The sequence below is a fragment of the Bombus pascuorum genome, chromosome 15 (assembly GCF_905332965.1).
Source record: "Bombus pascuorum chromosome 15, iyBomPasc1.1, whole genome shotgun sequence".
In the NCBI taxonomy this organism is placed as follows: Eukaryota; Metazoa; Arthropoda; class Insecta; order Hymenoptera; family Apidae; genus Bombus; species Bombus pascuorum.
Window position 1 is genome coordinate 7130877 of NC_083502.1, and position 19765 is coordinate 7150641.

A 19765-nucleotide genomic window follows, 5' to 3' on the forward strand; every position below is an offset into this window, starting at 1 on the left:
ATATTCACTCTGAAATTACAAAATAAAATAACACCATAGATAATATATCACGGAATCATCGACTGGAAAAAATTGTCGAAACTCGAATGCTTTATGCTTTCCTTCATTCGCGTACCACATCGATTTCCAAAACTCGGTATATCCCCAGCCAACCCGCGGAGAATTCAATTCTGACAAAATTAATGGTATTACCGAAAAACGAAAGGCGTTGGAATCACGTCTACCAATTTACACAGCAAGTTTAAGGTCGATACCTAGAAAGTTTTCTCATCGCGGTGGCAGCTCTCGATTCAACTGCAAACTCGAGCGAAAAATTCTTAAACGACCTCCCCCCTCCCCATTACTTCGACGACAGAAGTCCATTTCGGTGGCTGCAAGAGGCCGGTCTAGTGGAAATGACGACACAATGAAGGGGCTGATAATAAACCATCCCCGGCTATATTCTCGGCGAATTATATTCCGCCGGTTCTATCGAAAAATTCAATGGGCGATGGACAATGGGCGAAAGCTATGGATGATACGAAAAAATGTTTGAAACAAATGTTGTACAATTCCTAGGGGGACGTATCATACCGATATTTATTTTCCCTTGCGATGATCTAGGACAGCACCGGGGGATCTAGCAAATCACGATTATATTTTCGAACGGGAACTACATTCTTCTATTCCATATTCGTGTAGCCGACGTCAAAACATTTTCAAAACACTACTTTCTTGTATTTTTTGTACAAATCACTATCGAGATATTAAAAGACAAAATTGGCATGCCAGCGACATTGACGTTATCCAATGAACACGTTGGTCGTTCTACATCACGATGGCTGTAAAAAGAGCCGATTCCACGTGTACCAAATGTGTGGCTGTACTAAATAGTATTCCGAAAATAGCTAGTCGCTTGTCCTCCTACATGTACACCATTTAAAAGGACGAAACTTTCCATTACACTCGAGAATTAATATGTCGACGGCTGTTTATGCGAAGAATGCAAGTAAATAGTGTTTTGAGAATTTGTTGAAATCAACTACAATAATAAGGAATAAAACAAGATGTAATTACCATTTCAGAATATAACCATGATCGTCGCAGCACATTTCAAGATCATCGCAAGACAAAGTAAATATCGGTACGATATGCCATCCTCGAAATGATACAATATTTGTTTCGAACATTTTTTCGTATCTTTTGTAGTTTTCGAGTTATTTACGCGTCTCAAGGTATAACGAATACACTGTATAACAGCGATGGTTTATGACGAACATTTAGGCGTCTTCAGCTAAATATTAATTGAGAATATCAACGATTGCATCCTATCGCCAATATTAAATACAACGAATAATGAATTTATTTAAATTCCACTGAAATATTCCTATTTTCCGGTTTCGTAAATACATGAATTATTATCCGCAAATAAACTAAATGATAACGACGACAATTATGGCGCGAAACGATGTAAAAAGGTCGGGTGAACGTTGCAAAATGGCCAGCAATAAAAAGAGCACGACACGTGCTCGTAATTAAACACAATCACGTGTACCCCTGTGACAAAACATTTTCCAATAAACTCTCACTTTCGATGCTTTTCAATTAACCGACCTTTTCACCGTGCAAAAATTCCTCTCCGTTACGCGTCTCGTTATTTAAAAAAAAAAAACCATTCCGTCTAGCTATATTTCCCTCCAAGTTCGAATTTCTGCTCAACGAGGCTATCGACGGTTGATTGGCATAACTTTCGATCATTTAAAAAAATTTGGGAATTTTTTATGATTTATGCGAATGTTTTGGATCCAAGCTGTCGAATTTTTTAGGAAAAGTTAAGAGAAGAGGAACAAATTGAAAGATCAGATATTGGAGATTATTATTCGATCGTAGCATTTCGTTGTATAATAGAGAGAAATTGAAAATATATTAAATGTATTAAAATACAAAACAATTAAATTAATTAGTTGTACTAGCAGTAATATTTCACCAAACAGAATGTTATAAAGGAGCATTCAGTTACTACATAAGTGTAAGAGTTGTTATGACTCACGAATGAAAAAATATGATCAACGAAAAAATAACACTAACAATTCACAGCCATTCGGCTTCCGAATGAAATATTATATTTCGTAATTTTCCATTCATTTATTTTCCACCTTTACCATGTTATTTGTATCCATTACAGAATACGCGGGAAAAATCCAGTCTTCTATTGTAACCAATCAACATTCAATTTCTCCAATTTTCCGAACAAATTTTAGGCTGCATTTGAACGTTTAATAAACATTTCCTGCATCCGCATACGAAGAGAGCGACTATTTTCAATATTTCTCCAGTGAAATTAATATCGAATTTCGTGTCAAATATTCTTTAAAAAAAAATATCCAAGCTCCGAAACTAATATTCGCTATGGAAAAATGAGAAAAATATTTAGAAAACTAGAAAATGTAGGAAATAGGAAAAAATTAAAAATTGTATAATAGAGGAACGTTAAAAAAAAAGAAGAAAAATGTATATAAAAATCGCTCTTCATTTGGATGATTGTTCCATGCTGGCAACAGTATGTTTGCCCGTTGATTGTCAAATCACGTCACTGTCAACGTGGTCAAAATAGAGAACAGCAATCGCTTCTGTCGAATATCGATGAGAATCGATTCGTGGTATATGTAGTGTGAAAGCGGCATTAAAGCCGCTGATGTAATTCGAGCACGTTTCACGTAACACACAGATGTTTAAACGTCTAAATAATCTCCTTAAAACGTAGTCACTATTCTATGACGTTATTTGATTCAGAAATTATTTATTGCTCTTTAAACGCAGATATTTCATGTTACAAAACTTTTTAAAGATACTCTATACGTTACACATTGATTTATCCTATATGAAATAATACTAATATAAAGTAAACCTTCAAATATACCAATGCACCTTCATCGAACGCAAGTCCAACCTTTTCTATTAATTTCTTCTACATAAAGTAAAGTGCTCTGCCCCAATTTTTGAATACACCTGTACAATCAATCTCGCAAAACGTAAAATCCAGAATTTCTACTATATGTTTCTAAAATTCGGAACTTTGGAACAGTCCTTATAAACCCTCCCTCCCCCTCGCCCCACAAAAGAAAACAAAAGACGAAATCCTCCCTTATTATTTATTATATTTATTATATTTATTATATCCCTTATATTTTTTGCTATATAAAATAAAACTCCAAACCTTTAAATGGTTGTATATATATATATAAAATGGGGAACGAACCCTTGGTACTCACTAATTTCCCCGTAACACCGCGACAACAACCGTAACACGAAGGAAGAGAGTTCATTCGTTTATTCCGTGGAAATGATGGTCGTTCATCGGTCTCCAGGGAACCACCTACGTCCGTTGCCAGCCATAGCAAACATCGACCCTTTCATGGTCACCGTGGCACGCATCGTCGACAGAGGGGTCGCATTGTACATATTGATTGATGTAACAGTTATTAATTCGCGTTCTCGATTATCGACGCGTCTACGACCGTCTCTCTCTCCCTCTCTCTCCCACCGTCGTCGCTAATGCAATAACGAACAATAATAGTAACGTAATTTCGGCCATATCTGCGTCGACGATCCGACATTATTCGTGCTTGATGTACACGTGATCGAAACTACGCGAGTAAATTTGGATCTCGATCGAATTTTACATTTATGGTTGTTATCGGTTTTATATTGACGATGCGAAAATATAAACTGCTTTTCTGGTTCTAGTATAGTAACTATACTTTATTATACTGTAAAATTTCAAAACGTACCCCCTTTCTTACCTTTTCATCATTTCATGAAGTTCTAAGGGACTTGTTTGTCGCAACAACATAGAAATAAACAACAATCCAAAAGATGCAGCCTTGGGTATAAAAATAATTTTTAACTTACTTTTAATCTAACTTAAACAAATTTAAGGTACATTCGGTATGATTTATTATACCTAATTATGTGGCTACGTCAGATACTAACCATTTTAACTATGTACAACGATATTTTAAAAATTCGGATTTTCATTTTCGAATTTTTCATATTTTCATAAATCTTTCTCCTGCAAAATAATCTAAAAATTAATCAACAAGATGTTTTTATATGGGACATTAAGAAACATTTTTAACTTTTACCAGTCGACAGTTTTCTACAAATATATTTATGCATGTACATTACCGCTTCGTGAAATATTTCTATAATGAGCCAGTATATAATTTCCATAACTCTCGCGGCTATAATTAAAACAACAAATCCTCGAAATGAATACCGAATGTGTAATAAACACTCCTATATAACAAAATAGCATATTACACGAGGCAGACGGTTGAATGAAATAATTCATAATCCCATCGCGATAACCATCCACGTGCGTTAAACAAATTTTTAATCCACGATAGTTATTAAAAATCATACATCATAACAAAATATGAATTTAACGCAGCGTATCAAAAAATAATCTCGATGATCCATCGATACACGTATACCTGCATGCATACCTGTGTAAAGACGCATAAATCACAAATTCTCACTGCTTCGTGAAATTTATCCGAATAATAGAATCTTGAATCACAAAGAACTCGTATTGAAAATTAAATGTTGCAATGGCAACATATAACGTAAAATGTTGGTTTTTCTTTTGTAATTACTATAAAAGCGTACTGTAGAAAATTAGATCTGCTACTAAATATAAATATATAGATATTAATGTATCAACAACCCCTAAAACCCACCCTCCACTTCGATATTAACCAAAATATAACGAAAAACACTCGACAACCCTAATTTCCATTCCAAAAAGACACCGATCCGTTCCATCCAACGCTGCTTTAATAAGACGAGATTTAAAGTGTCCCAGGTGTCCAAGCCACCCCGTACACCCTATCCACTTTCCCTTCTCAAAATTTCCTCTTCCTTTCCTCCACGGAATAAGTCACGAAAAAGACAAAGAACAAAGAAAAAAAAAAAAAAATATAAGAAAGGTGGGAAAGGAGAAATCGCTCGCCATTTGAAGCAACTACGCGCGTAAACGTCAAAAGACCGGCATTTACGTTTCCTGAAGGAGCGTTTTTCAACACAGGACGTTGAGGAACGTGTTCAGAGAGAAATTACAGGGAGGAAACGACCGGTTTCGAGGATGCCATGCCGCTTTTACGAGCCTCCATCCAACGACCGTATGTATAATCCGATTTACGAACTCGCGGCCTGCCTCTATTTCTGCTTACTTTCCCTTCGTTCCTTTCTCTCCCTCTCTCTCTCTCTCTCCCTCTTTTCCTTTCCGCCCTACCTTCTTACGTGCCTTGTAACCCCCATGTAGCACCGAGGGTGGTTTTTCACGGTTAGCTGCGGTGTAACCGATCGTCTCTTCGTGGCTGATGGCTTTTTTACTTCCCCTGTTTCCCTTTTCCACCGACGAATGAACGAACGATTAAGGGCTGGTTTTACTTGGTCGTTCTTTGAGAGATCTAGTTTGTCTTCTTTATTTTTATTTATTATTTCATTTGTAGAGATCCAGTCTCTCCGCTTAATTTTTTTTTCTTACTATTTTTACAGAGATCTACTTCCTTCTCTTAATTTTTGTTTATCATTATCTTATACAGTCCCATCCTCTCTCTTTAATTTTGTACGTTAATTACCACCCTCCAAGTATTTTAATTATACAGCGTGTTCGTAATAAAGTCTAGGTACATTTTTGAGAAAAACATTTATCAGGAATGCATCGAAATTTTATGGTCGGCTCGTGTTTCAAATATTGTTTTATTACCAAATGTTCTTTATTTAGACGAAAATGGTCACTGATTTCAAAGATCACGAAATCGGTTACGCGCGCCTACCCTTGTAAACCTTCGGTGCATAATCAAGGAATAAGACGAAGAAAGAGTGGCCTGTCGAAGTGACGTCGTGAAAACTTGATAATGCAGTGAGGCGCTATTACTCAGCGTCTTAAAATTTCTAATGATCCGTGAAGTTAACGAAACGTATCCTATCGAGAGGCCATTGATCGCAGAAACTTTTAACGACCCTCCTGTTTTTATCGTCGATTACTCTGCTTCGCCTTGAAGACCGTGAATTCTACGATTATGGGCGTTGTTCGCTTTTTCATTCTTCAGAGTGATGAGGATTGTAGTTGATAAAATTTTTTGCGAAATAATTTGCTGGATGTTAAATATCTGTACCAAGAATTTTCGCCAATTATCAAAGCGATATATATATATTCGACTTCATTCTTACTTTGCAAATTGGAATTGGTTAATAAAGTAAGAAAAATCTAGGCAGACCATTAAGATACAAATATTAATATTAATTTGAATCGATTATTCCAATATAAATATTACGACCAAGCATATTTCTCAGACTTCCTGACCGTTATTAAATTTCTCGCGTTTCAACTCCACGGATAACCATCTTCTCTCTTGAATTCTCGATGTTTCAATATTTGCAGATTTCTTTGCAGTTGTTCTGCATCGATTTCATTTAAATCGCGAGGATTACGTGCTGCGGGGAAGGAATTGCAGTCGAAGCAGCTACGCCACTTGCGCAAAATACTGACAGCTTTGCCACTCCTCACATTTGCTATTTTATAATTTCGTGTAACTTATTTAATCGTTACTCGCGATTTAGAATTATCCGTGATTTTTGAAAGTCTTAATACAATTTATTGCACGCAATTTATACATTTTTCCGCGCGAAGCATACAAATCTCCATCGATAATCTGCTCCATTCGTATTTGATTACTACTAATCAGGAATTACATTATGAATAATGCACCAGAATGATCCATTAAATTACGAGTAATATTAAGCTAATGTGAAAGCAACACCGTCGTATTAACTAATCTCGATTACCTACCACTATCAAGCCGCTATGAAACGATATGGATAAAACATAAAATCTAATAAAATTCATAAATCACGCACCACCTATAAATATGTATATTAATATATGCGAAAATATGGAAAATACGCCAAGTAGAGTACTGCTTGTAACATCGAATAAGTATATAAAACAAATTTCTGCTTAGGCTCTGTTTCTTTACTTGCGTTTATACTCTATACGAGTTTCCATAAATATTCAGAACTTAATTACAAAGGGTAGGAATCTATTTTATGCTTTTCAACCGTTAAAGGCCATCGTACGTGGGATTCGAGCACGTGCAAATTTTGTTACGATAACCAAAGTATTATGAAATCAGCTCGATTCTCTATTCAATTTTTGTCCAAACAGAGATTCACGAATTAGATAGCGCGAAACACGACGAAACTTCGAAATAGCTGTTACAGGCCTTGGTTACTATATAATGCACGTTGTAGCGAACAAAGGCAGCGGAATAGCACTTCCGGTCAGCAGGCAGAATCGACTTAGCGTGATGGCCGGGAGCTAATCTTTCGAAGCGATCGCGATGCGTGTAAATTCGGCGTTGAAATCGCCGCGTAAGCCTACTTACGCGACCAAACAACGGCCAATGCCAGGGTCTGTAATCCAGCCGTGTTTTCTAGTCAGTCCATTATCGGCTTACCACCTTTCTACTACTCCGTACTCCTACCAAAATCCAGTGCATCAAGTCACCACGCGAAATCTTCTCCAATCTCTCGGATCTTCCTTCGATTCCAGAATGCAACTCATCTTTGAAAATTCTCGACTTTCGTATAAATTATTTAATGGTACAGCGAATGTCGAACCTTCGTAATTATAGACTGTGAATTTTTATGGAAATTCATGGTTTTATAAACGCAAGCTGGCTGCTAATCTTTAGCAACTTTCGGGTTTCATGTAGAATTATTTAATGGTACAATAAATTTCAAATCTTTGTAATTAGATTGTGAGCGTTTACGGAAATTCATGCTTCTATAGACACGATCTGGCTAATCTTTGAGAATTTTCGGCTTCGATAGAAACGTGAAAATGTCAAACTTTCGCAATTGGGGAACCTTAAAAATTTCAAACCTCCGTAATACGAATGTTCATGAAAATTCATAGCTTTCTAAATACAAACTATGTCGCCTTAGAGAATTGGAAGATTCCTGGCAAATGCTTAAGAAAACACGAAATAAATCTCTATTACACTAAGCCCTATATTATTCGCAAAAAAGCGCGGAAAGCAAGGAAGAAACGCTTCTTACACTTTCCATTTTTCGTCGCCTCGTGATCTCGCGAACCTTCGTTCAAACTAGCCCTACAAGCCACCCCACACGTTCTTCTTCTTTTTATTCCTCTTTTTCCTCTTTTCCCTTAACCTCTATCCAACAGAAAGAATGGTCCAAGCCACGTTTAGCATACCGTAGCCACGGTTAGCATTACGTATGAAAACACGTGACATTCAGCCGGAAAGAAGCCCTCAATTTCCGGATTCGTGGGCCATGACGCAACGAACCTCCGAAAAATCCACGGGGCTCACTCCAAAACGGAAATAGCAGCGATTGTTGCATTCAACGGCTTCTAAAGGGGACTCGTTAAAGGGGAATTGCTAAACATATCCAAATGCATGAATTACACGCAACTAATAAACAAGAAAAATAATCCAACGATAAAAATATTTCTGTTACCTTACCGATACGTACATTCGTGAAAGCATATACAAATTTTTCGATTGTTCCTATTAACAGGTTTTTCACGTTCGAATAATTGGAGATTCTATTGCCCGGCCTTCATCTCTCAGTCAAAATCATTTTAGTACATATATTTTTTATAACGATGAAATAAAACCGTCTGTACTGTTTCACTTTCCTATCGATTCTTTGTTTCCATTTTGCCTTATTTTAACAAAAAGCCAGCTGTTACAATAGGTATTGTCTTACGTTTCCTTTTTTTTCTTTTTTTTTTTTTCCTAAACTTTGATTGCGATCAGCGCATTCCCCCACAGTGAATCACTCTTTTGTTATCTCTTACTTTTTATCGTTCTTTTTCCTTTTTCACTCTTTTTGCCACGGCGCGAATTTTCTATTTTTTCGTGTCGAAATATTGATAGAAGAAAAAAAGAAGCGGAGGAAAAGTTTAGATGGACGCAGTTGTGCACGATACTGATGAAGATTGGTTGCATTCCTTTCGAGATCGATCCCACATGTCAACGCGGTGAAAAAGTGTTATAGGGAAACGGCAGTTTCTCGTAAGCAAAAATTGGTGAAATATCGCGCCGATTTTTTTCAATTTCGATCTTCCCTATCGTACTTCGCTCCTCGAGTATTTCGGTAATAAATTACGACGTATTTATCAAGGAATTTGTCATATATTATACATGTCATATATTTATCATATATTTGCTTAACCTATCATCGAAGCGTTACATTTATCACAAATTTATTACAAGAAGTAGGCGCGTATATATTCGGTGCACGATTTTTCAAATATTTGTCGGAAAAAACTTTGTAACTAAATGTTAATCAGCATAGTTTCCTATGTTTATTTGCCGTAACAGAAATAAGAAATTGTGTCTCCATTTCGAGAAGCAGAATTTTCTAACGTAGAGAATCTGACGATTTGATTGAAACTCGGGGAATTTTAAAATTTATAGTTAGTGCTGATTTATAGTGTTGCAATATTTTTCAAGAGATTGACAAGATTTCAGTAAACGACCTATGTATATTCTATAGTGATCTATATAGGATATTCTGTACAACTGTTACAAGTAACTATACCTGACACTAACACTTTTCACAATTTCTACGACGCGTACAATCTCGACTGAAACAACTGTGCGATGATCTAATGGCTTCGATGATATAAAACCTTTTTATTTCAGCAACGGTAGTGGCAACAATAGTGGCGATAATGTGGCGATAATTTTAATCGACTCGTTAATCGAGCGTCGCGGAACGCCAATTAATCGATCACGAGAATCGGTTTCTATGTACCCGAAACAAGCAAATTAATTCAATAACAACGCGGCTGCATAATTCCCGCGTATCGTTAATTGCTATTCGTAATTCTGTAAATATGTAATCTGGCGGGGGAAGCCGTTTCCTTATTACGAATTGGTAATCCAAAATTGGTGCGACGGACCATGTGACGCGATAGCTCCACACAATTGCCTGTTTCAATGACTTTGCATTATGCCAATCAATCGCTCGTTTTCGTCCTGCTTAGTCGAGAGAATTATATGTTAAATTAGAATTACATTTGAAACGCTGATGGAACCTGTGTCACGCGTAACACTGTGATATACAATACGTGTACCTGTGTAGCGACAGCTTCTCAAACACTTGGAGTCACCTGAAATCTGTATACGCAGGATGATCCGTAATTCACGGTACGAACAGAATCAAGGACGATTGCATGGCTCGAAACGAGGCGAAAACGAAGAATAATAAAATTGCATCGGAGATTTCAGTTTTTGAGAAAATTCAGTCCGAAAACTGCAATTATTATTCCTTGAATAATGAAAATTATTATTAAAATTTTAGTTCTAGAAGTATCACGGCTGAAGTATAATTCAGAATTTTGATAATTATTTCTGGCATTTAATAGAATTTAAAGGGACAAAAATTTAAGAACAGTATGGAGAAAATAAATTGACCGCCTTTATGCGAAATGAATCGCAACTATTATAAAACGTAGCATAAATTTGTGAAAATAGTGGATTAAGCGGGTGAAAAGGGACGAACTAACAGGGAATATTTGCAGGGAAGTTGTTCACGTTCGGCTGCAGTGGAAATCCGGATATTTTGAACGGAGCGCTTGCCTGGTAACATGCTTCCATAAATTCACGTTTCAGATCTCGAACTCATATTATACTCTTCAAAAATACGTATTGTGATATAGGAATATGTTCCTGTCTTTTCTTCTTTTTTTTTTCTTTTCTTTTGCAGTCATAGTATAAAAGTACATATTTTAGTTTGTAAAAATCTTGCAGGTTTACTACACCATTACGAAATAATTCTCTTCGGTTTAACAATCTCTATGAAGAATATTTCATGCAATTTCCGCGTCTACTACTTTTTTATAAATGTATCCAGAAACTTCTGTCTACTTTTTATAGTTATTCTATCAATCTTCTAAATTATAATCGAATTCGAGCCAAAATCTAAAAAATCACGATAGTCAATTATCATAACAAGCTGTAATTTTAAAGGCGGAATTTCAAAGAAGAGAAGGAAACTGACAAGAATCTTACAAAATTTGCCAAAACACTGCTTACAGAACCAATAACAAATAGTTTATAATACAACCATTTCCTACATTACCGACCGTTCTAATTTCGTCGTCCATCTTGTCCTACTACTCAACAAAATGGCGACAAACTCGGTAGCAAATCAAGTTATGGATCATAAGCGTGACAAACGAGACTCGAAGTAATGGAAAATCGGAGGTTGGTCGAATTCTAGCGAAATGGTAAATGTTCCGCCACCTAACGCGGATTGTTTAATATTCCATTAACGAAAACGAGGCGAAAAATCTAGCGAGCTCGCGGCGGACGAAATATGCCGCGGTCCTCTTCCATTGTAATCCACGCGCTCGTCGGCGAAAGAAGAAAATATCCGATTAATCGGGAATCGAATTCGCCGGATACGCCGCGAAATCCGATTAATTTCCCATCTCCTGCATTATTCCCAGCGATTTCGACCGTTTTTACCACGCGTGCCTGATCCCTAGTATAGCTGTTGTTTTCAAATAAATTTCGCGTTCGCGCACTTGGTCGTTCGTCGACCCTCTCTCCAATCCTTTGAAGATGAATAGCTTATAATCTGTGGTGTAACTCGGAATTTTATAATTATTCCGCACATTTTTGACGAGCTTTTCGAGGATGATGTTCAAAAAGGAATTTTTCTTTTTAATGTACTCGGATCTTCTTTTAAAATATTAGCAGATTCTTTTAAGTTATTCACAGGTAAAATAAATATGTATGATAGTTGAGTTGATTGAAATTTAGCAATTTTTTTTTTTAGCAACAATTTGGCTGTTTTCAGACTTTTTAGATTTTTTTTTTTGTTTTTTGTAAATCGCTATAAAACGCTGTAAAACTACCTGGTAAAACTTTATAAAGTACAGACCTTTGGATTTACATCGCCGGTGTTCACAGTGCAAATAATCTCTTACGTACTTTGTAACTCGAGAATTGGGACGCGTTGTTTAAATCTGCTACCTTCCTTTGAGAAGATTCAGCGAATCTTTTACAATGTTTTAAAAGTTTCAATTCTTTTTAATTCCACTGGACACAGATTCTTAAATATATAGATCTGTGAAATTCTACAAAAGTAGCTGGTAGTCTGCATTATACGATGTAAATTGCAAGTTTCACGATTTCTTCCAAAATTATTTACCGAACTTTTACAGAACTGGGAAAATATATTAGCGAAATGTCCATAAGCTATAAAACTTAGAAATTATCGAATCTTGGCGACGATAAGAAATACAACGCGATTAATCATCGCTAAGCGTTAAAGTTACCGAGAAATTAATCGATAGTCGACGAAACAGAAGTCGTAACTTACCTGATAGAGGACGTCCAAGGAAATTGGGTAGACCATCTGCTCGACGATGACTCTGAGAACGGTATTGGGGCCCCCTTGGGTTTCTGCTTGCGTCTGGGCCACCTGGTTCTGTCCAGGAAGCGCAACTTGGTTGTTCGAGTTCTGTAACAAACGAGAAAAACAACGACAGTTAGTTATCTATTCACTTGACAACGTGGAAGAAACTTTTTTCGAGGAGTCTTTCATTTTTCTTTTCCAACGGTTGACTGCGAGTTTAGATTTCAGACTGCGGTAATTTTGACGAGACTTTTGTTTAAAAAGTAGGAAACTTGAGTGGTGGTACAAGTCTTTTAAGTCTTTTAGGAGAACAAGAACGGGCAGATTTAATTTGTATCAAATAACTTTTATTAGAAGACTAAAAAGGAAACACCCACAGACCTCATAAAAGATATAACTTAGAAAAAAAAACGAAGCTGGTACCCCGCTGGGGGTAGCCGCCCACATGCTATATTATTTTTTATTTATATTTTTTTTCTTCACCAACAAGATATAACACTTTACCAAATGTCCGCAAGGACAAATTGTAAAATAACCAAAATAAAATAAAAAATAAAAAAAAAATAACTTTTATTTACAACCTGATGTAAATTACGAAATTGCGAAACATTATTTCGTAAGAACTACTTTTGGACGAGAGATGTGGCGCATACGTAGAACGTTATTGGGATGAAATTTCATTAATGTTATTTGGAGCATTTTGAAATACTGCAAATAAATGTGAACGATATTTGTAGAAATTCCATTAGCGATTATTTAATTCGTTTCGTTTAAAAAAAGAAGCATTAAGTATATTTTGAGATCATCTAATGCGCGTGTTTTCAGTAAAGCGAGATATGTGTATCCGTTCGTAAAAATGAAAATGTATATAAAAATTCCGATGAACGTTTCCAACTCGATTCAAATTACAACTTGATTATTAATTGAAATGCAAAACACAAATACACAGGAGATCTCGCTGATTTTCAATTTCCCACATAAATATATAATAAACGCAGCCTTTGCGAATTTTAACTTCCAGCGATATGTTTGAAAAATAAATATAAGTTATTAAATATCCGACAAAATGTAATATAATTCTGTAAAATATTTAAGCGGAGGACACTAATTGATATTACTTTATGTTCTAACAATATAAAAATTGTTTCTTTATTTTCCGAGACATCAAAGAGAATCAAAACCCCATGGCCGTCATCAGGTGTTGCCATGGAACGAACTTCGCCAACGATTAGCATAAAATGCAAAAGAAACGCGGCACATTAAATTCACGATGGAGATTAAAACGCGGCATGGAAGCCCGACGGCACCGGAAGTGTCGAGAAAGAGGAACTTGTTACCGAGTTAGTCGCTGGACTGACGTGGAATCGATCCGGTCGTTCGAGATAAGCTTTCAAAATGGTTTTTAACAATCCACACGACTGTGAAGAATCGAAAGAGAATGTGGAATGTATAAAACTCTCCCACGTTTCGTGTAATTACAATTTTTGTCTACTTTAAGATTGACTAAACGTAAAGTCTCTCCCATTTCCATTCGACTTTTTAATTTCATAAAGTTAAGTCGTTAGCTCTTTAATTCCACCGAACTACTTTAAAGAGCCTTTTCGCTTTAACCAGAATAAGATGACACACGCGTACATACCGGAAGATAGTCCTGTTAAATGTGACATCTGCGATATGAGACCATCGATCACTCGCATAATCGTACTGTCCTATATATAATACAACGAAGAAAGGGAAAAATATAACGTCCACAATAATCTTAAGTAATAACAGCCTCGCATCGATCCTGTTCCAGCAAAAGATTATCAACTTCTCTAAAGAAACCAAAATACGAAAAAGAATTTAACAAGCCACCGAATATGAGAAATCGCTAACGACCACGGTAATCCGCGCGACTTTAAACCAAGTAAATAATAATGGTAAGCTTTTCGCTGGAAAAATCTTCTCAAAACGAATTGGTACGTAAAATTTTCGCAGACGCACGTAGATAATTCGACGCGACAAAGTTGAACAGAAACTTCCTTCCGGGACAGCGAATTTCCGCTAGTTTTGAAGTCTGTGCCATTTATGGCCGTCGTTGGTCACGTAGACCGTTGGTGTAAAATTAGAATGACCACGGGCTATAAGGAGGACCGACGTGTCGAAGTATTTTTATGAAGCAACACGGCTATGAAATTACGGGAAATTCAGCGGCGTGCGGGTCGTAAAACGGATAAAATAAAATTAACTAATAAAAACGGGAAACTCTGTCCGCGTCTTCGTAACTAGATCTTCCAAGTTCATGATGTTTTACTCCGCATAACGATGCCAATTTTTCCTCCGTCGATTTACTGTTATTGGATATTAAGGCTGATATTTATTTCGGCTCCGTGTCACGCGAACTCTTCGGCGGATTTTTTCTTTAAATTGCCCTCGAATCGCGTGCAAACGCATGCGAATAAAACGAATGTTTGTTCAACAGTTCGATTACGGTAAATTTCGAATTCCTATTTTAATCGAATTCTTTTTCGATAATTAAAATACTTTTTCTACAGCAAGATACTTCCATCACAACGAAACGTAGCACGGTCGCTATAAAATTGTTTCTTTATCAAACAATAGAATCGATGGATTTACGTGCTCGATGCTACTGAATTTTTCAACTGTACCATGTTGGCAAACACATTTTTCGAGATTATCCGCGGATACAGAAAAAAATAAAGTTCACGCGTCACAGAAGCGTATTTTCATCCATTTGCGTCATCCACGTTCAAATGAAAGTAAACAGGTTGTGTACATCGACAAAATAAAATACGTGGACCAATTACTTCGATCCCCGCACCACGTTTCAGCCGAGGCACGAGAGTCTGAAAAATGAAAATCGATATGCGACAGGAAATTAACGCGGTTTGTCGCGAGTCAAGGAACTTTGGTTATTCGATTTAACGAATTCTTTCGAGAAGATTCAAAACTTAACTAACGAACCCTCCGACAAATGATTTCTCCCCCGAGTATTGCCACTTATCGGGATCCACAGAACGAATAAAAAATAATTACAAAGTCCGAGTTTAACAAAAGTTAAAAAGTTTAACAAAAACCCGCAAAGTTTCATCAAACAGATGTAACAATAGTAGTTGCAAAGTTTAACGATCGCGCGGCGATCTAAATAAAAGATTCACTGGGCGGAATTGCAGAGTCGTTACATGGTAATCAAGATGAACGGATGAAGAAACACGATCATCCAGATTCACGACGGACCACGTAACCGGGACGCGGAGATAAAACGCGAGTAGACGGGATACAATTGCGACGACAACAGTTTACGAAGCCGCAACGAAACGCAGTAACGCGAGCTTTTCATTCCCAAACATACGTACTACGTTCCACGAGTAATTTCCGGTTATCTTTCTTTACGATTCCGTGGTCACGCTTATACCTGGGCTCCGTTCTTCTCTCTGACCAAGATCTGAATGATCGAGAAGTGTCCGAATATAACGTTCGCGCTTTATGCACCGATGCTTAATTTTACCCAAGTTTTGCTCTTATAAAAGACGTAAAAATATCGACGTACGTATTTTTTGTGCGCCACAGAAAATATTCTCGAGTCGTGGTGTATCGCAGAAAGGATCACTGACTCCAAAGCTTCGTATATTACACAAAGAACTTTCATTGCTCGGTAAATACTTCCATTGAAAGACGGTAAACTGAAAGTTGACATTTGAATCGCCAATTGAAATTCAAAGAATTCAGGATTACCAAGTAAAATTCGAGGAACCCAGCACTATCGAGCAAAGTTCCAAGAGTCGTTCAAAGGACCATCGACTATTGTACAATACACATAAACAGCATCAACCCCATTAAAATATAAGCTCACTTGTCTAAAAGCAGCCGAGACACAAGAGAAACCATAAAATATTTACACTACCAACCAACACACTTTGCTTTCACAACATTTCCAAGTTTGCATCGAATAATCCAGCTTACGGCGTCTAAAACAAAATTCCCAACTTTTTCACTGCGCCATCAACTATTCAAGGGCTAAAATAACTTCTTAAACAGCGAACGACGCGTCGTTAACAGTCTTTGGATCGAAGTGCCACGGCAATAATAATTTCAGTCGTTTCATCGGTGCAAAGTGTTTTCTGATGAAAACTACACGTTGTGTTGCAGGATATTCAGTTTCACGTCATAAACTCGCGTTTCCAGAATAATGGCGAGTCCGACGAGTTTTGTTAGGATGGATTAAAACTTTCATCGACCAAGTAAATGTGTTTTGTAGGATGGTTTTTCGGGAACTGTGGAGAGAATCGGTTTAATGGTTCCACCGATGGAAGTGAATTTTGATTTTCATGGTACGTTAAAGGAAGATTAGAGTACTTTTTATCCCGTTTTCAGTGGGCTCTATACGTATTTATGTTGAATTTTCTGAATTTTTTAAAACCTAAAATATTTTTCCTTGCGAATTTCCACTCTGTTGTGGAAGAATAATTTTGTGCTTGTGCATGAGAAACTGTAATTAACCTACCTATTTTCCTCCGTTTCTTTCAACATCATATCGTGAGATGAAATATCCTTCTCTTTAAAACAATTAATCGAAATGGAAGAACAGATTTTTCAGAAACTCATCGATATCAAAGAGGGTCATTTTCCATTAGAGAAAATTATTCTCCATTTTAGTTTATCTTATAAGACATCCCTTTTTGTTGACAATAAAACCGATATTTCCATTTCAATTCGAGTCGAATCTGATCGAAAATCGATTTCATTAGAAACTTTCAAGCTTACTGGTCGAAATACGGTGATAAAACCCGGAGGAAATTAAATCTGATGTAGGAGGGTGAATTTTCGCAGGCGCACAATGCTTTTCCATTTCTTTGCCTGGAAATTCCTTCGATTTCACGTGCCTCCTTGGAAGATCTACGAGTCTGATGGGATTCTTTTGAAAAAAAAAAAAAAAAAAAAGGAGGAAACGTGGAGAAGGGAACCCTGGGATCAAATTTACGGTGAACACGCACGAGAATTTATCGGTTGCTAATTGCAGAAACGAAAGCGAAAGCCGAATGAGCGAAAATTATCGTGGAACCTTAAATTTCGGGATCCTCTGGAATTTTCTCATCGCAGTGAATAGAAAAATTCGTATAGTTTCTCGTGCGTATTTAATTAGCAAATAAAAATGAATACCGACGTATTGTTCAAAAGGAAGAGGAAAAATTAATCATAACACGAAGCAATGAATTTTTCAGACAGACAATAAAATACGATAATTAATTCTTCTCTAAAAGATGGGGAGATCGATAAACGGATAATGAATTGAAATCGCGTTTTTTTCCACAGAAAGAAGGTCAATTAATAAATAAGTAGCGCGCTCAAGCTACAAATTTTCTTCGAAAAAGAAAGATCTTGGTCGACGAACGATACATTGAAATTACTGAATCAACCGCAGCAATAAACCAAACACACCTGGAAGACAAATGCATTCAGCTTTGTATAAAATTACACGAACTTAGCCCTGAATTAAATTTCAATACAACGAAATTCTATAACGCTGCTTAAACCCAAAGAATAAGAAGGACGAAACATTTACCCTATCACTTCGACCCAAATTTCTGCAAAAGGAAATCACGTGAATTCGCGCGTCCTCGAACGAGAAAATATTCTTAGAAGGTTATTTCGTATCGTTTTCTCATCCGGCGAGCAAACTTTCGAAAGAAAATGAGAGAGGGGGAAAAGAAGCGAGGGTTTGCTTCTGCCGAGAAAACTTCAAAGAAACGCGCACTTCTCGCCGCTTAAAAAGATGCAGATGGTTTAATTATACTGAATGTCGATAATAAAGTCGCCAGCTGCGAGCTGGAAAGGCTCAATTAAACTTGTACCTTAATTTCTGGACGGAGGTCGATGGAGGGTGGAGATAAGAAGAAAATCGTGGCCACTGAAAGAAATGTAAAACAGCTGGAGGGAGAGAGAGAAAAGAAGAACGGAGGAAAATGGGAAAAGTGGGGAAAAGGGAGGCGAGTTAGCGAAACGCGCGGCGGAGGTGCTAAATAAACAAAAGGGAAGGGTGGAATTTTAAATGAGGCAAAATTAGAGAGATGCAGTTGATTGATAGAGAAAAAAGGGAAAGAAGTGTTTCGATTTGAAGGACGAAATTACGAAAGGCATATCGAATAGAATTCGGATGAGATTTTAATCGAAAGAATTAAAAAATTACAAACGTTAGTCGTATTTTAAATTTCGCTGCGTGTTCATTTAACTTAATTTTGATAATATTCATTAGACGAAGATGTTAGCGGTCAGAGGACGATTCTGATTACCATAAATTTCATCGAAAACGCCCAAATCTTAGCAAAAAGAATTTTTCAAATAAGCGAAACCAATCGTCCAACAAAATTTACGATTTTATTCGATGCACAAAGGTATTCGCGAACCGTTGCATCGAAATACGAATCGCGATATTCATGGGTGAATCGAGCGATTCTGCGAGGTTGGCGATCGTTTTCAGAGATTGCAGCCACCAAAACAACCGTTCTGAATGCAAGTTTAACGTATTATTGTTGCCCGACACAATAGACGCGTCCGTTGTTTCCGAGTCGCTCTTGTAAATCGTGCTTAATGATAGATGAACGCGGATGCGCTGGTGCCTGAAGGAATTGCCCCGGAGTTTCGGCCAATTTATAATTCCGAAACTTTTAACCCAGTTTTTGCTTGCAACTTCCTGAAAATTTCCCATTTGTACATTGTGTTTTTACAACGGACGTGTCCTCGTGTTTTCCCAACCGTGACAGCCTTTTTAAACGAGAATGCAATTTATTCGAGTTCGATTTCGCTTGGTAAATTGTTATTAAAGAATGTAATTAGCGGAAGAATAATTTATGCACGTATGTATAGTAAGTGAAAGAAATGCGAACGCGTAACCAAGGTATAATGATCCGGATTCAATGTTGCAGCTTCACGGAAAAATTAGAAACTTCCATTTCTACGAAATTCAATTAAAACTAGCTATCGTTGAAAGGAAAATTTAAACAATATATGCTACTTTGAAGAAACGTGAAAAATTCCAGGGAATTCTCAGAAGTCAGGGTACAAAAGAATAGTTTTCAATCTTAGAATAAAATGCGTTTCACGGGGAAATTAATCAAATTTCCATTTTTACAAAATTCGATTAAAACTACCTGCCACGAAAACGTAAATGGAAAGTAAAAGAAAAATCCGAATAATACAGCCTAGTCTACTTTACAATGAAAAGTTTAAATGGAAGATCGACGGAATCATGGAAAGATAGAAACGCATCATTTTTTGATATTTTAATCCGCGAGACTGAGGAGGGACGAGAGAAGCG

The 19765-nt window shown here is 36.8% G+C and overlaps 1 protein-coding gene across 18 annotated transcripts in view; it reads right to left on the minus strand.

The window, feature by feature from the left end:
• LOC132914430 (polypyrimidine tract-binding protein 2) overlaps positions 1-19765 on the minus strand; it is a 442018-nt gene that overhangs the window by 50225 nt on the left and 372028 nt on the right. For all 18 annotated transcript variants that reach the window (XM_060973551.1, XM_060973544.1, XM_060973559.1 and 15 more), the window contains one exon: positions 12415-12555. In XM_060973551.1, coding sequence (XP_060829534.1) covers positions 12415-12555 — 141 coding nt within the window. The remainder of the gene's footprint in view (positions 1-12414; positions 12556-19765) is intronic.